At 33.2% G+C, this 14,216-nt stretch overlaps 1 protein-coding gene across 1 annotated transcript in view; it reads left to right on the top strand.

The window, feature by feature from the left end:
* LOC149072972 (ankyrin repeat domain-containing protein 27-like) overlaps positions 1-14,216 on the top strand; it is a 41,014-nt gene that overhangs the window by 8,418 nt on the left and 18,380 nt on the right. The window contains exons 4-10 of the mRNA XM_089246605.1: positions 3,874-3,950; positions 4,056-4,096; positions 4,428-4,487; positions 7,102-7,166; positions 7,937-8,084; positions 11,493-11,569; positions 12,702-12,867. Of these exons, the coding sequence (XP_089102731.1) occupies positions 3,874-3,950; positions 4,056-4,096; positions 4,428-4,487; positions 7,102-7,166; positions 7,937-8,084; positions 11,493-11,569; positions 12,702-12,867 (634 nt within the window). The remainder of the gene's footprint in view (positions 1-3,873; positions 3,951-4,055; positions 4,097-4,427; positions 4,488-7,101; positions 7,167-7,936; positions 8,085-11,492; positions 11,570-12,701; positions 12,868-14,216) is intronic.

Raw genomic sequence — 14,216 nt, forward strand, 5'->3', positions numbered from 1 at the left:
CTGTTAATGGGCCGACAAACTCAGTGGGTTGTTAGTAGACATCAAGGAGAACAAAAAATTGCAATGGAATAATGGTGTCACAAACCATGTGGAGAGGGTAAAAATCGCAAAAACGCTTGCAGGTTTCGAGGTCACGCTGGAACGACAAAAAGTACAATAATAACTGAAAAAAGATTTATTTGATTAATTATTACAAGAGTTATTGGAAGTGGCGGCCACTGATGTCATTGCACAGTCTACAATGACGTGAAAACGATTCCTGGACATGCGTGAAGATACCAGGTATGGCGCAGCAACGACAATCTGTGCTATGAGATCCTCCGGTGTGTCCACAGACGTCGCATAAACAAGTGATTTAAGGTGACCCCATAGATAAAAGTCACGTGAATTGAGATCCGGCAAACGTGCAGGCCAAGCAACAACTCTCCGCGCAACCAAGCATCCAATCCGCCTCTGTAGAAACTATACAAATTAATAAAAATAAAAAAATAACCGAAATAAAAAACAGTTTGCAAGGTTAGTATCACTAGGTCACTGGAATTTTTTTTAAATAGGGAAAAACCTCAAAAACAGCCGAGGTGGCACTGACGTACTCAAATCAAAGAAAAGATACTCTAATAATGAACAGAATGCTTCCAAATCATTTATTACAGCAGTATGTCTTCCACATGACCACCAACACAGAGGATAACACATTGCAGGCAAGTCACAAATCTAGTAACGGCAGAGTGCAGCAGGTCCACATGCACGGTTTACTGTGGTGAACTGGTTGTGGATCAGGAGCGCAAGTTCTTATAACTGTCTCATTTGCATATTTCCACCAAAGTCATTTGTAACCATGCCACCTATCTGCTATTTTTTAAGTTATTTTTTTCCTGTCTTAAAAAATTCCTGTGACATAGCGATGCTAACCCTGCAAACCGTTTTTATTTCGGTTATTTTTCTGGTTTTTTATTCATTTTTAAAGTTTCTACAGACTTTTTCCTCACCCTGTATACTTTCATTTCTATAATGGAAAATGGATCACAGCCCCAGTAGGACACAAAATATGTATAATTCTGACAGTATAAATATGTTAGGGCCACACACACCACACATTCCAACATGCATTAAATTGTTGAAAATTGTTGAGAGGAATGTTTGCGAGGTGCATGTATGGTTAAACAGAGTATATAGTCTTTTATGGGCTTGTGCTAAGAGTGTCTTTCAAAGTCAGTAGCATCATACAAGACATTTGTTTATTAATGTATGGCCCATGAGGCCCTAAGTCAAACAAAGACTAAATTATCGAAGGTTTCATTAATATGTATACAGTATTTTTAAAAATTTTGGTTTTCATATTAAAATAATAGAAGTTCGAAGCAGGGCCGTCATTTAAACTTTTTCCGGGGGGGGGGAGAGAGGCAAAGAACATGTACTCAACGTATGTATATATACATTTGTGTATATATATATATACACCATTTTTAGTGTATTTTCAAAAGCCAGGGAGGGGGCAACGTCCCCCGACCCCCCAAATGATGGGCCTGTTTTGAAGAATGCTTTTGGCTCGGCTCCTGATATCATGAAGACAGCTGTGATCAAATGATATTCAACAGACTGCTAATACTCAAAGCCTCTTATAGACTAGCCCCATCTAGGAGACAGACATACGAGCTAGGAAAGCTATATCTCTAAAGCTAGGGAGGCATTATTTGCTGCACATATGTGAGTGATCATTTGTACATACTTAAATTTATCCCTGCCTGTCTCAGGCAAACCAGCAATGAGTGAGGTAGCGCAATTGAACGGTGTATGATTTTCGTTTCTGACAAAATGACAGAAAAACTTGAACACTGCCACTCCATCAGCCGTGATGGAACTACCAATTGTACTGCAAATCTTCTTGGCAATTTATCCTTGGGAATGGCTGTGCTGTATTGTGTGGAATTCTGATGAACCACACCACTGGAGCCAAAAAAGACTGTCAGCATGACTTTGACATGCACCTCCTGAAGCCTAAATCGTCAGTCAAAATGGAATGAATGGATGCTAATGCTCACATCGTTTGCAAGTTTTCTGATTGTGATTCAACAATCTTGTATCACCAGAGTTTTCACTTGGTCAATGACAATCACATTTCTGGATGTTGAGGGCTTGCCAGAACGTGCTTTACTCTCAGTTGGTGTGCAGCCATTTTTGAAGCAGTTGTACCACTCCTTTATCTGTGTGATGCCCATTACTTTGTCTCTGAAGACCTGTTAAATCTTGTGCACTTTTTCCATTTGGAAATTGTTGAGCTTCAAACAAAATTTAATGCATTAGTTTTGTTCACGTTTTTCCTGCCATTTTGTAAAAAACAAAAATCAGACGGAGCTTGCTTAACTTCTTTACTCATTGGCGGTCTGCTAATGACTAGCAGCTTCTACAGGCAGGAAAAAATTCAAGCATGTGCACTACAATCACTTACATATGTGCACCAAACCATGCTACCCTATCTTCATTTGCTTATGTACAAAAAATTATGATTGGATACTTATTGAACAAATCTCATACCTACTATTCATATTGTGGGAAATCTGCAGTTTATCAAATCAAATTCTGTTAAAAATTTTAAAATTATTGCTTGCATTGAAAGACCGCTGATTTATCAAGTAAACATTTGCTAAAACTTTTTTTTTTCATTTCACGAAAAACTCTCAAACTGAGTTACTTGTCACATCCAAAGTTTTATTGTATCTAAAGATAAATGAAGGTGCATACAAGTTTTTAAATGAATAAATAACAACTTGGAAAAAAAAGTTAAAATTGAACGGCTTGCAGCAAGAAGGGGTTAGTTCCACATTTTTGGTACTTTTGAGTAAGTTCACTTTCTTGTTTAACTTCTTGCTAAATGCTTGTACATGAAGTGGTTAAAAAAAATATTCTTTTCATTTAGTGTTGGACGAAGGTAATTCCAGCAGCAAATTCCAGTGTTTTCTAATAGAGAGAGCTAACACCATCATAGCATTAGGGTAAGAAAGGAGCAAAAAAGGGGGCCGACGACTCATTGAATCAGTGGAAGAAAAATTTAGCTAACCCTTTCTTGCTGAAAGTCCTTCAATTTTTTAGCTAAAATCTTTTTGGACACCGGGAGATTTCTTCACAATATGCAAAAATATATTTATGCAAGACATTTTGCAGCCCTAATTGAGAGTCATGACCCTCACAAGAGTAGGGCTGACAGGACTCCAGCTTGGGGACCTGGGATGATTTGTGTAATTTTTAAAAAAAAATTCACTTATAAATTCACTTTTTAAGGGCCTGTAAAAAATGTGGCCAAGGCTTGAAGATCCCAGCCTCGGGGCCATGATGAAAGCAATGATAAAAAATGAGTGACTGTCAAGCATTTTCCTGTTAGAAATTGACACACTTAGGATCTAAGTTATGTCTTATCTTGATAGTCGCAGAGACTAAGAAAATGTAAACCACCACTGTGTTATAATATGCTGGCCATAAGACTGCCCTTTTTTGGTCCCAAGTGGGTGGGTGAACTTTTACTTGGTAGGATTTTTCTATGGTTGTAGTGGATAACAGGTCATTTAACTTATTGCTGGGCAATGATTGGTAGTGGTTGACAAAGTTTGGCTCCATGTCCATTTTCCTCTCAATGAAAATATAGCCAGCCTATGTTGGAATAAAAGTAAATTTTTTCAAGATTTTTCATTTTTCAGCTTTATACTTGAGAAAAAAGTTGCTTCCTGAATTTTTTGTTTTGATACCACACTTAATACATAATTTTTTGCTATGTGTTCCCAATGCTGAAATCTTGAAATTGAAAATTAAAAGTTGTCTGTTTGCATTTATAATATAAATGTAATAGAAATAACATCTAAAAAAATTTATCTATTTCAGTATCTACACATCTACAGATAGCCGGCATAGTAGGAATTATGAAATTGATGGGAAAACAATCAAAGTACCTGAAGGAGGTGAGTGATATGAAAAAAAAAAAATCATTTTTGCTGTTACCAGTAAGACATACAGCTGTATACGTTAAATTTATTTGATTTTCATTCTTAGTATTCTTATTTCAGATTGTATCAGAATACGCTCCGAAGAGAAATGGTACAACAGGGTAAGTTCATTTTGTTTGTATCAAGCTTGTATCATTTTATAATTATTCACAGGTTTGTAATTAATTTTTCTTTTCATCATTTTATTTTCCTCCTTCCGTTATTAATTTTTTTCCAGGGTTTGTGTGTGTGTGTAGAAGAATAGATGCACTTATATATTTTTTAAACATGCCCACATATATATTGAAGCAAAACATCTAATATAGATCTCTACATTTTCATAAATGGAATTTTGTACATGTCGTTGTGGTGAAAATAATTATCAAACATGATCAAACCTATTTATAGAATAGGTTATTACTTCTTTGAATAATTGATGAATTTATTTTTCAGGAATATAAGCAATTTCGAATACTGATTGTTGACTGTCCTCTCACACCAGTTCGAAATAATGTAAGGATTGTTCTGTAGATTACTTTTCTTTTATCTAATATAGATAGATAGATTTCTCTAGTATTGATAAAAATGTTTTTTTATCTATACTAGAACTCTGCTAATCTGAACTAATTGGAACCTAGACCTTTTCGGATTACCTGGGTTTGTCTTTTAAACATGGTCTTTTTAAAACTGTAACAATAGTGATTATCCCTATGGGTAAGGTAAGAGAGAGTTACAGACCAATAATTTGTTTAACAATGACCGAAACAATTGCGAGGAAATTGAAGAGTTTTTTTAATGTTACGTAGTTGCTTCAGTCAATGAACCAAGGGGTGTTACAATCCACCAAACAAGTGTACAAAAACATGCTGCTTCAATATCTCATTGAAGATGAGAACAAGCTCCTTTCCATTCTCTAAAAAATGGAGAAAAAAACAACTTCAGTGAAATATGTGATTTACTGGCCTGCAGAAGCTTGGGCAAATGTGATGGAAACCTTGCTGAAGAAAACTTAGGAAAATTATGGTCAAGACTTGCTTAAGACCATAATCAAGAAATATTAAAGCAATCCGATGAAATCCTCCAGCTTTTAAAAGAAATAACTGGTTGCAAGAAAGCAGAGGAAAAAGATGTGAGTGAAATGCTATCATTAGACTGTAACAGTCATCATAAATTTTTATGGATTCAGAAATTGTCTTCGAAGTTTCAGCTGGCAATGACTCATCAAGGGATGGGTTAGATCAGCTGTTCTCAAAGTGTGGGTCATTTGTGCCTACAAACGTCTCTAATTTTTGTCAAGGGTGTGGCAGTGAGCTGTAAACATTGATGATTGCCTGTTCTGTGCTTTGGAGTGGTTCTACAGTCACAAACTGAGATAGCTACACGTTTGTCCTCTAGCTTTTCAAAAAACATGTCAATGTTTCGTTCTTTGTTCGTTTGTGTCAGCTAAAGTTGCTACATGCATTAACATTGAGAGTATCCTGTCAGTTTCAAAATAGGTTTGACAATATTTTTCACCTCTTTATCTTGAAGAATTTTGTTTGAAAACCTCTATCTTGTAAGTCAAAGTATGGTGATAGTGAATAGAAATACTTCGAAAAGAAACTAGATGGCATCTTCACCCATGAACCAAAACTGGCTATTAACATTCATTTTGATTGATTTGTGTTTATTGTATGCAAAAATGCCCCTTTAAAAGAAAATTTAATTAATTGAGGTTGATATTTTCACAAAGACCATTGGAGGTGGGTATGCATGTGTACCTCAGTTTTTGAAAAAGGAATCATTAAAAATCGTTCAAAACCATTACACCGTCCACACATGTGGACCTAGGGCTGTAACTAGGATTTTTGTGTTATTTTGCCACTGGGGTCAACATGGTTTTGCTGCCCCACCACTTCAAAATTTGATAATTTTATAACTGTGTTTTTGTTTCTACCTGAAATTTGCAACTGGCTTAAATTTGGTGCCTGAGGCTGTTCTCCCCTATTTCTTTTTCCTTTTTATTTTTCCAAGTATTAAATTTTTTTTGTTGAAACCGCTTTATGGAAACAAGCAGTTAACTATACAAATTTCCAGTCCTTTGACTGATACTGAAATTAATGTAGGAATGTACAGTGACAGTGTGGAAAAATGAGAATAGAGATGAAGATCCTTCGGAGGAATTATAAAAAATGGCAGTCAGATAAATGCTGAATGCACTGTAAAAATGCTGTGTCATCTCTGGAGCAAACAGAATGAAAATTATTTGCTACTCTTGCAACTGCAGATGATACCTTACTGGGTTGAAAAGCACGAATATATGCATCATTCTAAGCTTACCAATCATTTAAATTGAGGTGTGTAAACACAATTTCCACTGAGATAAACTAAATTTTAATGAATGGTAAATTTCGTCATTTTTATATTAAGTCTTTTCCCAGAGAGTAGATCCACAAATAAAAAAAATTATTTTATGTTGCAAACAATTATAATTCATAAACCTGCAACTTTCACATCCAGTTTGGATGGTAGATGGCAGCATTTTAAAAACATAACAGGAACACCTCTCAGACATTCATAAATATATTAGAGAACTACTCTTATATATATTAGAGAATACACTGGCCCTAAACTTTTATTTGATAGCTAACCCTCCTTTATGGCCAGTTTTCTTTGAAATGACTTCTTTTGGTTCCATAGACGAGAGTTGCCTCATTTTGCTGTGACATTTTTTGAGCATGTCTGTTGCTGTGTTATAAAGGTTAGACAAAGAAGAGTTGAAAGTTACGTCATTGACCAAAAATCACACATGATTATTGATTCATCTGTATCTTTGGTTCCAACTAATGTTAAAGGCTGTTATACAATCATGAAAGCAGGCAGAATTAAGAGTGGAAAGCTTGTCAGTTAATAAAGTATAGATGTAGAACATCCCTGTATTTAAAGACATAACTAGCAGCATAAAACAAAACTACTGAAACCCTGACAGTGAGGGATTTATATACCTCAGTAGAGGCACTTATATACATCATTTGGGTATTGTTATCATTTTCGCAAAGTATAGATCAGGTACAGTATATTGCAACATCGTAACAACAGATTATTACATCTATATTACAATATATATAAATTATATTTCTCTTTTTAGAGTATGAAGTTGGTGAATGATGTTAGTACATGTACCGGTCACAAAGATGATATTGTTCCATATGAGTATGTTTCCTTTTAAAGCTCTCTGTGATTTGTACCATTTTACTTCTTTGCATCATTATATTATTGAACAGTCTAAATTTTACATTAATTTTTGTAAGTTTGATGTCATCAGATTTTGATAACTAGATATTTGAGAGAGAAATATAAACTTGGTTTAATAACATTTTCCTTTAACAGTTACCTTTTTGTTCTTTTAATATTTTTAACATCTTATTTTATACTATATAATAATCAATTTTATATTGACAATAAAAATAATGATGAATTTGTGAGTAAAAATATTGATTAAAATTTCCAAATGACAACCTGAATCAAGTACGTACACAGTGTCTGAAATTCATATGTTTTCTAAAACTACATTCAATCAATGAGTTTTGAACTTTTGACTTGCATCATGAGCATGACAGCTATTCAGGCTTTGTAGTCAGATTTATCTAATAAAGGGTACAGTAATAGTGATAATATATTAGTGGAGGGCTATTAAAATTTTAGATGGGAAAGTGTTATAAATTTTTTTCTTTTTGAGCCCAAACTTTGATTTTAAAATATTTAAGTTTTCTATTTTTTAGTGTTTTTAGGTCATGTTTTTTATTTCTTGGGTTACATTTTTATGAGTATTAAAAAGTGAAGTTAATGATGTGTTTTTTTGTAAGATTAAGATTGTGTTATGTCAGATTAGATTGTGCCTCTTTTTGTTACATTTAATAATTTAACCTTGAGTCACATATTTTTGTTTGTCAAATATATATGTTTTCTGATCTTATTTCTAGTGCCCAAAAACTACGTGACATTTTCCCTATTGGAATGGTTGCATTAGACAAAAAAATTAAACAGTTCTGTTTATCTTATATGGTGCTGCCAGATTATCTTCACGATGCTGCTACGAAGCTGCAAGGAATTTTAAAATGGGCTTCAGAGGTATTCTACAAATATTATTAGCTCATGTTTTTTGTTTTCTTATTTTGCAGCTTTCCTTACTTTTTTTTGAGTTGATATAAAGGGGGAAACAAAGCTGGGCCTAACCATTCTTTCATTTTAAAAAGTTGTCGTGAAGTGTAGTGTGTTATATATATGTCCCCTGGTTAGATTTCAGAAAACTGCAGTCTAAGGGTTTAAAATGACTGTGATATAGTAAAAATAATCAAGTTTTGTATAAAAGAAAAACCAAAGCTTCTCTTTTTTTAGATCACAACTACTACAAACCTTTAGCTTATCATTGCTCCAAAACAGTGGGAAACCTGTTAGCAGCTTCTAACACTTCGAAATCAACCACTGCTTGGCTTGAAGGGAAAAAAAATTAAATTGCTTGCTTGGCCTTCAAATTCACCAGATTTTGATCCCTATCTAGTACTTATAGGGTGTCATGAAAAAACACTTTCAAAAGTTTGATCTAAAAGACAGGAATGAATGTTTAATGAGTTTGAAGACCATGTGGGCAAGTATCAGTAAAAATGATTGAAAATTCTGGTGGATAACATGCGAAATCATTTGTGCAAGGTTAAGTGAAATATGAGATGCCACAAAATGTTGAACATTTAATTGAATTCATTTTGAGCAATTTATCATAAATTTTGTAACGTTATCATAATTTTTCAAAAAAGTACAATAATGCAAGTCCAAGAAAGTAAAAAATTATTGTAATTTTGTGATTTTTCCAAAATGCAGATTTTTTTCTAAATTTGTAAAGTTTACATTTTTATTTATATGTATATGTTATATTTTTCTGCAAAGTATGTAGAATCAGTTGATGTAGTTTCAAAATTGTGGACATTTTTATTCCAATGAAATAAAATTGATTTGGAAATCATGTAATGTATTTTTCGCATCATTCTAATTTTTTGAATCTGAGCTGTATTAGATAATTTTTTTTTTTTTTTTTTAAATAACGTGATCTACACGTATTCCCAAGGGATCAGTATGATCTGTCCAGGGAATTTGTTAGTGTTAGTAAATATCCATGCCCGAACCGGGATTCGAACCCAGACCTGCACAGTGAGAAGCCAGTTCCCTAACCACTCGACTGCCAGGCGGCATTTGAATGTAATAAGGTTAAGTAATTTTTGAACCATTTAAAGTTGATATGGAAAGCTTCAAAACAGTTTCTATGTTTACTCGTAGGAATTTTTTGAATCCGATTTGTTTCTTTATATTCATGTCTATTGCCAAGCGATGCATTCACAGTGCATGAATCTATCGATTGCACAAAATTTGGGTAAATCTGATACACTTTCATTTACAAGATTCACTTCAAAATATCATCTGAGGTATTGCAGAACAGTTCTGTTTTCACTGGCAATAAAAACATTTGAGATAAAGTTGCAAGATCCAATGAAATGTCTTGCTTCCCCAATCAAATGTTTTGGCCCTCTTCTGTTCTTGGTTTGCTTTTGTGCTGCTAGTTTCTGGGAGTTCATCGCTTTCCATATTGTAAATATATTTATTAGCTTCCTGATGATAAAATCCCAAGCTTACAGTCAGTATTTCTGCTCACACATAGTATAAAAGCACAACTTGCGACGTTCCAACACATTCACAGATTCATTAAAAATTTCTCAAAGAGAATGTTCACGTTGTGCATGTATGGTTAAATAATAGAAATATAAAAGCTTTTGTGGGTCAAAATTAAGTTAATTGCATTTTTAATTGGGTTGCTGTATTTTTTAAATATATGACATCCATATTTTTATGGGCATCTTTTTCTCAGCCACCTCGTTGGGCATTTTGCCTGTTGTTGCGTTGTATTTGTATCAACTTTTCTTCCCTAAAAACACTATTTTTTGATTCAAAATTTGGACAAAATTTTTTCTTTTGAAGTGTCTTAAAAGTCTAAATTAGAAGCATGCTCAATTGTTATCATTATTAAATTTATAAAACATTGTTTAATATTTACAAGTGAATGTGACAGAAAATATTGTCCAAAATTACTTTACTGCTATATAACTTGTCCATCATGCTTATAACTGGCAATGTTGCCTACAGGCAACACATAAAATATATATGAATTACACCATTTGGAATAGTATTAAAATATCATTCCTTGTTTGAAAATGGAACTTTGTATCATTGTTTAAAAATGCACATCAATATTTCTCCTCCACACGTAATATTTTACTCCAAAATCCTAGGGTTAACAATTGACCTCACTTGACTTATCAAAAAGTAGGAGACGTGCGCTTTGAGCCATCTGCTGGCAATTGTAGAAACTTCACACATAGTTCACGAGTAAAAATCAAACGTTTCAGAGTTGCTTAGCAGCCTCAATGGCTTACTAACCGAAATTACTTACCTCCATATTCCGAAGAACTGGGTCGCCATTTCGGTTAGTAAGTAAGCCTGAATGATGAAACTAGCTCAAAATATAAAATACCTTTGCTTGAATAATATAAGAAAACCATGTTGCATTGGAGAGCAACACTGTCAAATAAAGAGTTAATTATTTTTTTTAATTTAGCAAACTTTTGAAAATTATAAATATGAGGTTCTGTCTATAGTCTATCTAATATGTGTATTTACATGGAAAAGAAATGTTGAAAAAGTAAAAAAAAAGGTTCACCAAGAAAAAGCTTTTAGTTGATTCCTTATTAACATAGAATAAAAATAACTTATAACTTAGAATAAAAATTCTGGAAATGCAACCTGTGGTGGATATTTTAGATGGTAAAGGGTATAGTTTTTCCTTTTTTTCTCTTTAAAAATTGATCTTTAAATTTGTTTTTGAATAGCATTTTTATGAATACAGCAAAATTGCATTCCAGTATGACCCACTGCTCTATATCAAACTCTCATGAAAAAAATCAGTTACTCATACTTGGTTGCAAAGAGCCAATATATATCCAGATGTATCCATAATGTCAAATAGACCAAAAATCTACACAGTCTGCATACCCACCATTGGAAAAATCTATTGCACATACATACGTCATGCCCAGGTGACTGATTAACCCATTTGCATTGTCCCTTCAAACACACTACTTCTCCAGTTCTACCACACATCAATAAGGAAGCAGGTTTTTATGTACTACAAGAGTAAATTATTCCTTGCTTTGTGATAGCAGACATTCTTCATTTGAGATTTTGTTTGCTCACTTGGATATAACTGTGTAATATTTCCTTTTAAAAATACAGTGAAACCTGTATGAAACAGAATGCCAAGAGGCAAATAATATTCAGTTTTAGACAAATTTCATTGAATAGGTTATATTTTCATTCTATTCGAGACAGGTTTCCGTCTCATGAAGTGTCCATCTTAGACAGATTTCACTATAGTATGTGTATTAGGCAATTACCAGATGTGCTATGTACTGAAGTATATATTGAATATTGCAGGAGTTTTTAGAATCTCAGAAAAGAACTTCGAAGAGCAAGTGTCTTTCTTCTTCAGATATTGTGACATCTATTGAATTGTGAGTCTTCACTGTTTTTTGCTCTTATAAACTGACTATTAGACATTATGTATAGCCATAAGGTGTTTATGTTTTGGGAAGCCATGGACTCAAGTTGTGATGAGTGAAGGTATTTCAAAAGCAAACGAAGGAATATCCAAACCTAACCTTTGATATCAGTAAAATAAAAACTTGTTAGTTCACTCAAAAGTTTTCCTGCATATGATAAAGGGAATGGGTTTTGTGTGTGCAGTGTGATTTTTTTACCCGTATATGGTGCTAGCACCATATCTGTATTCAAAATATACTATTTTATTAGGTTCTTCCTTTATATTTTTCTATTCATGAAAAATGGCATATGGTGGTAAGGGCCAGAGTCAGACAGGTTGCAAAAAGTGAAGATGAAAATCATTTAGGGTCATAAAGCAGGATCAAAATACATTAATTGCACATATTTCATTTTAAATTTTTAAAAAAAGTGATAACCTAAAAATTCTGTAAAGTTATAGATAGATCTTATGAAAAATATTTTATATGAGATTATAAAATAAAGTACATCGCCAGACCTATATCCAAGTCCTGTTGAAGCCATCCTTTGATCCAAGTCTGACAAAGATTAATCTCACTGTAAATTAACATTTATTTAAAATGTTAATTGTGCTTTTTAATACAGAAAATTAAAAAGTTTATACTGTATTCTCCCACATTATGTCAGCATGCCAGGAAATGGTGAGGGAGACCATCATGCCGGGAATACCTGTATTTCCCAGCATGCTGAAAAATTTGAATCACAGATTCTGAAAAATTCTTAAACATCTTTATTATAAAAATCTATTAGAATCTGAATTCATACTGTGATCCTTATTAAACCTCCCTTTTTCAGACATGCTGGACCAGACCCAAACATAAAAAAATCTGGTGCCCCTCGAATTTGGCAGCATCCCAAGGAATAGGGTAATTTTATTTTGTTGTGGCTCACCACCAGCTACCTAACAACTTGAGTTTCCTGTGACAAGTTACCACAGCCCTTGAGTGGTTTCCCTCTTCAAAAGTTTGAGTATTCTTAGTATATAGTTGAACGTGAAGATTTTATTCAAACTTACTGAATTTTGGGAAGTTGTTTTTACATTCCAACTTTCTGTGTTTATTATAGTTACCTTTCAAGTCAAGTTCATAACAAAATTTACCCTGTTGTTAAGAAGAAATTCATTGATGAAGATAAGGAATTATCTGAGAGGCTTCATTCTCTCCATGATGCTAACTTCACACCAGATCAGCTAGGTGTTAGAGACGTATTTTGCTGTTATACACCAAGTGCTGTAAGTGGTTATGATTTTCCATAGTTAAGAAACTGACTTATGCTATTATTTGTCTATTACTCTTATGTACTGTAATTTCCCTGCATAAAATGTGCATATACAAATTTTGTTACTTGTACAAAAAAAAGTCTGCAGTGACATATAATCTGCATGTGAAGATTTCATTCATCAATAATGAAATATTATGGGTGTAAGGGGTGGTTTTTCACATTTTTTAGAAAAAACATTGTTTTCCCTACATGCATCTATACACCATCTATTAATCTTAGAAGAATTTTTTCAATTTAAATTTTGAAAATATTCTTATTCCTCTGAGAAAAAACTGCAGATAAGATGCAATGGTATAAAATCCACTATAAGACATTCCAATGTTCTTAAAATTTGTTTGTACCTGACGGTCTGGTAGCAAACTAATTTGACAACTCGGTGGCAACATTCAATGGCCTAGGAGCATTTGATGGTATAACAGAAGACAAAATTATTGGGGATATTCTCAGCTTAGTTAAAAATATGAATGTGGCAAAAGTGAAAATGATGAAAAAGTTGCCATTTTTCCTTTACTGAATTAAAAAAAACTCAACCTTGGAACCATAATTGCTTAGCATGAAGAGCTTCAGAAAGGAATAAAAATGCAACAGTTGATTCTAAATTTGAAGTTGTACATTAAAAAAAATATCAGCAAAAAAAAAAATAAATAAAAAAATAAAATTGTTTGATAGCTTAACTCCCATAAAATAATTCTTGTAGGGGAAATATTTTATGAGAAAAAATTTACATAAAGATTTAAACTTACGTACAAATACAAATACAACGGCACAACAGGCAAAATTCCCAACGAGGTGGCTGAGAAAAAGATGCCCATAACAAATATGGATGTCATATATTTCAAAAATACAGCAACCCAATTAAAAATGCAATTACAAACAATATATACATATGATAAAATAGTATACAATGCCCATAAAGAACTTATGGTTGTCTTATTCTCTAAGTATGGATAGCTTCTCGATTTACCCCAACATGTTCATCATATTTCTTATCAAACGTGTCAATTGTGTTAGAATTTACTACCTCCGGGGGTAACCTATTCCATTTATTAACAACCTATTATAGAAAAATTTCCTGCGACACACCATAACCTAGAATTGTCCCTTATCAATTGATACTGGTGTCTCCTTTGTAAAAGCAGTTGATTGACAGTGTACTAATAATTCTTGGTCCATCCCGTTGAAAATTTTGAACACTTCGGTCATATCTCCCCAACACTTGCGTTCATCCAATGTGAACATATTAAAAAAAAAAGTCTCTCTTCATAATTCAAGCCTCATGTGCCAATAAGGACATGCGTA

This window comes from Pholcus phalangioides, unplaced genomic scaffold (genome assembly GCF_987345545.1).
Source record: "Pholcus phalangioides strain wild (caught in Gottingen) unplaced genomic scaffold, Ppha-v1.0 ptg000017l_1, whole genome shotgun sequence".
Lineage (NCBI taxonomy): Eukaryota > Metazoa > Arthropoda > Arachnida > Araneae > Pholcidae > Pholcus > Pholcus phalangioides.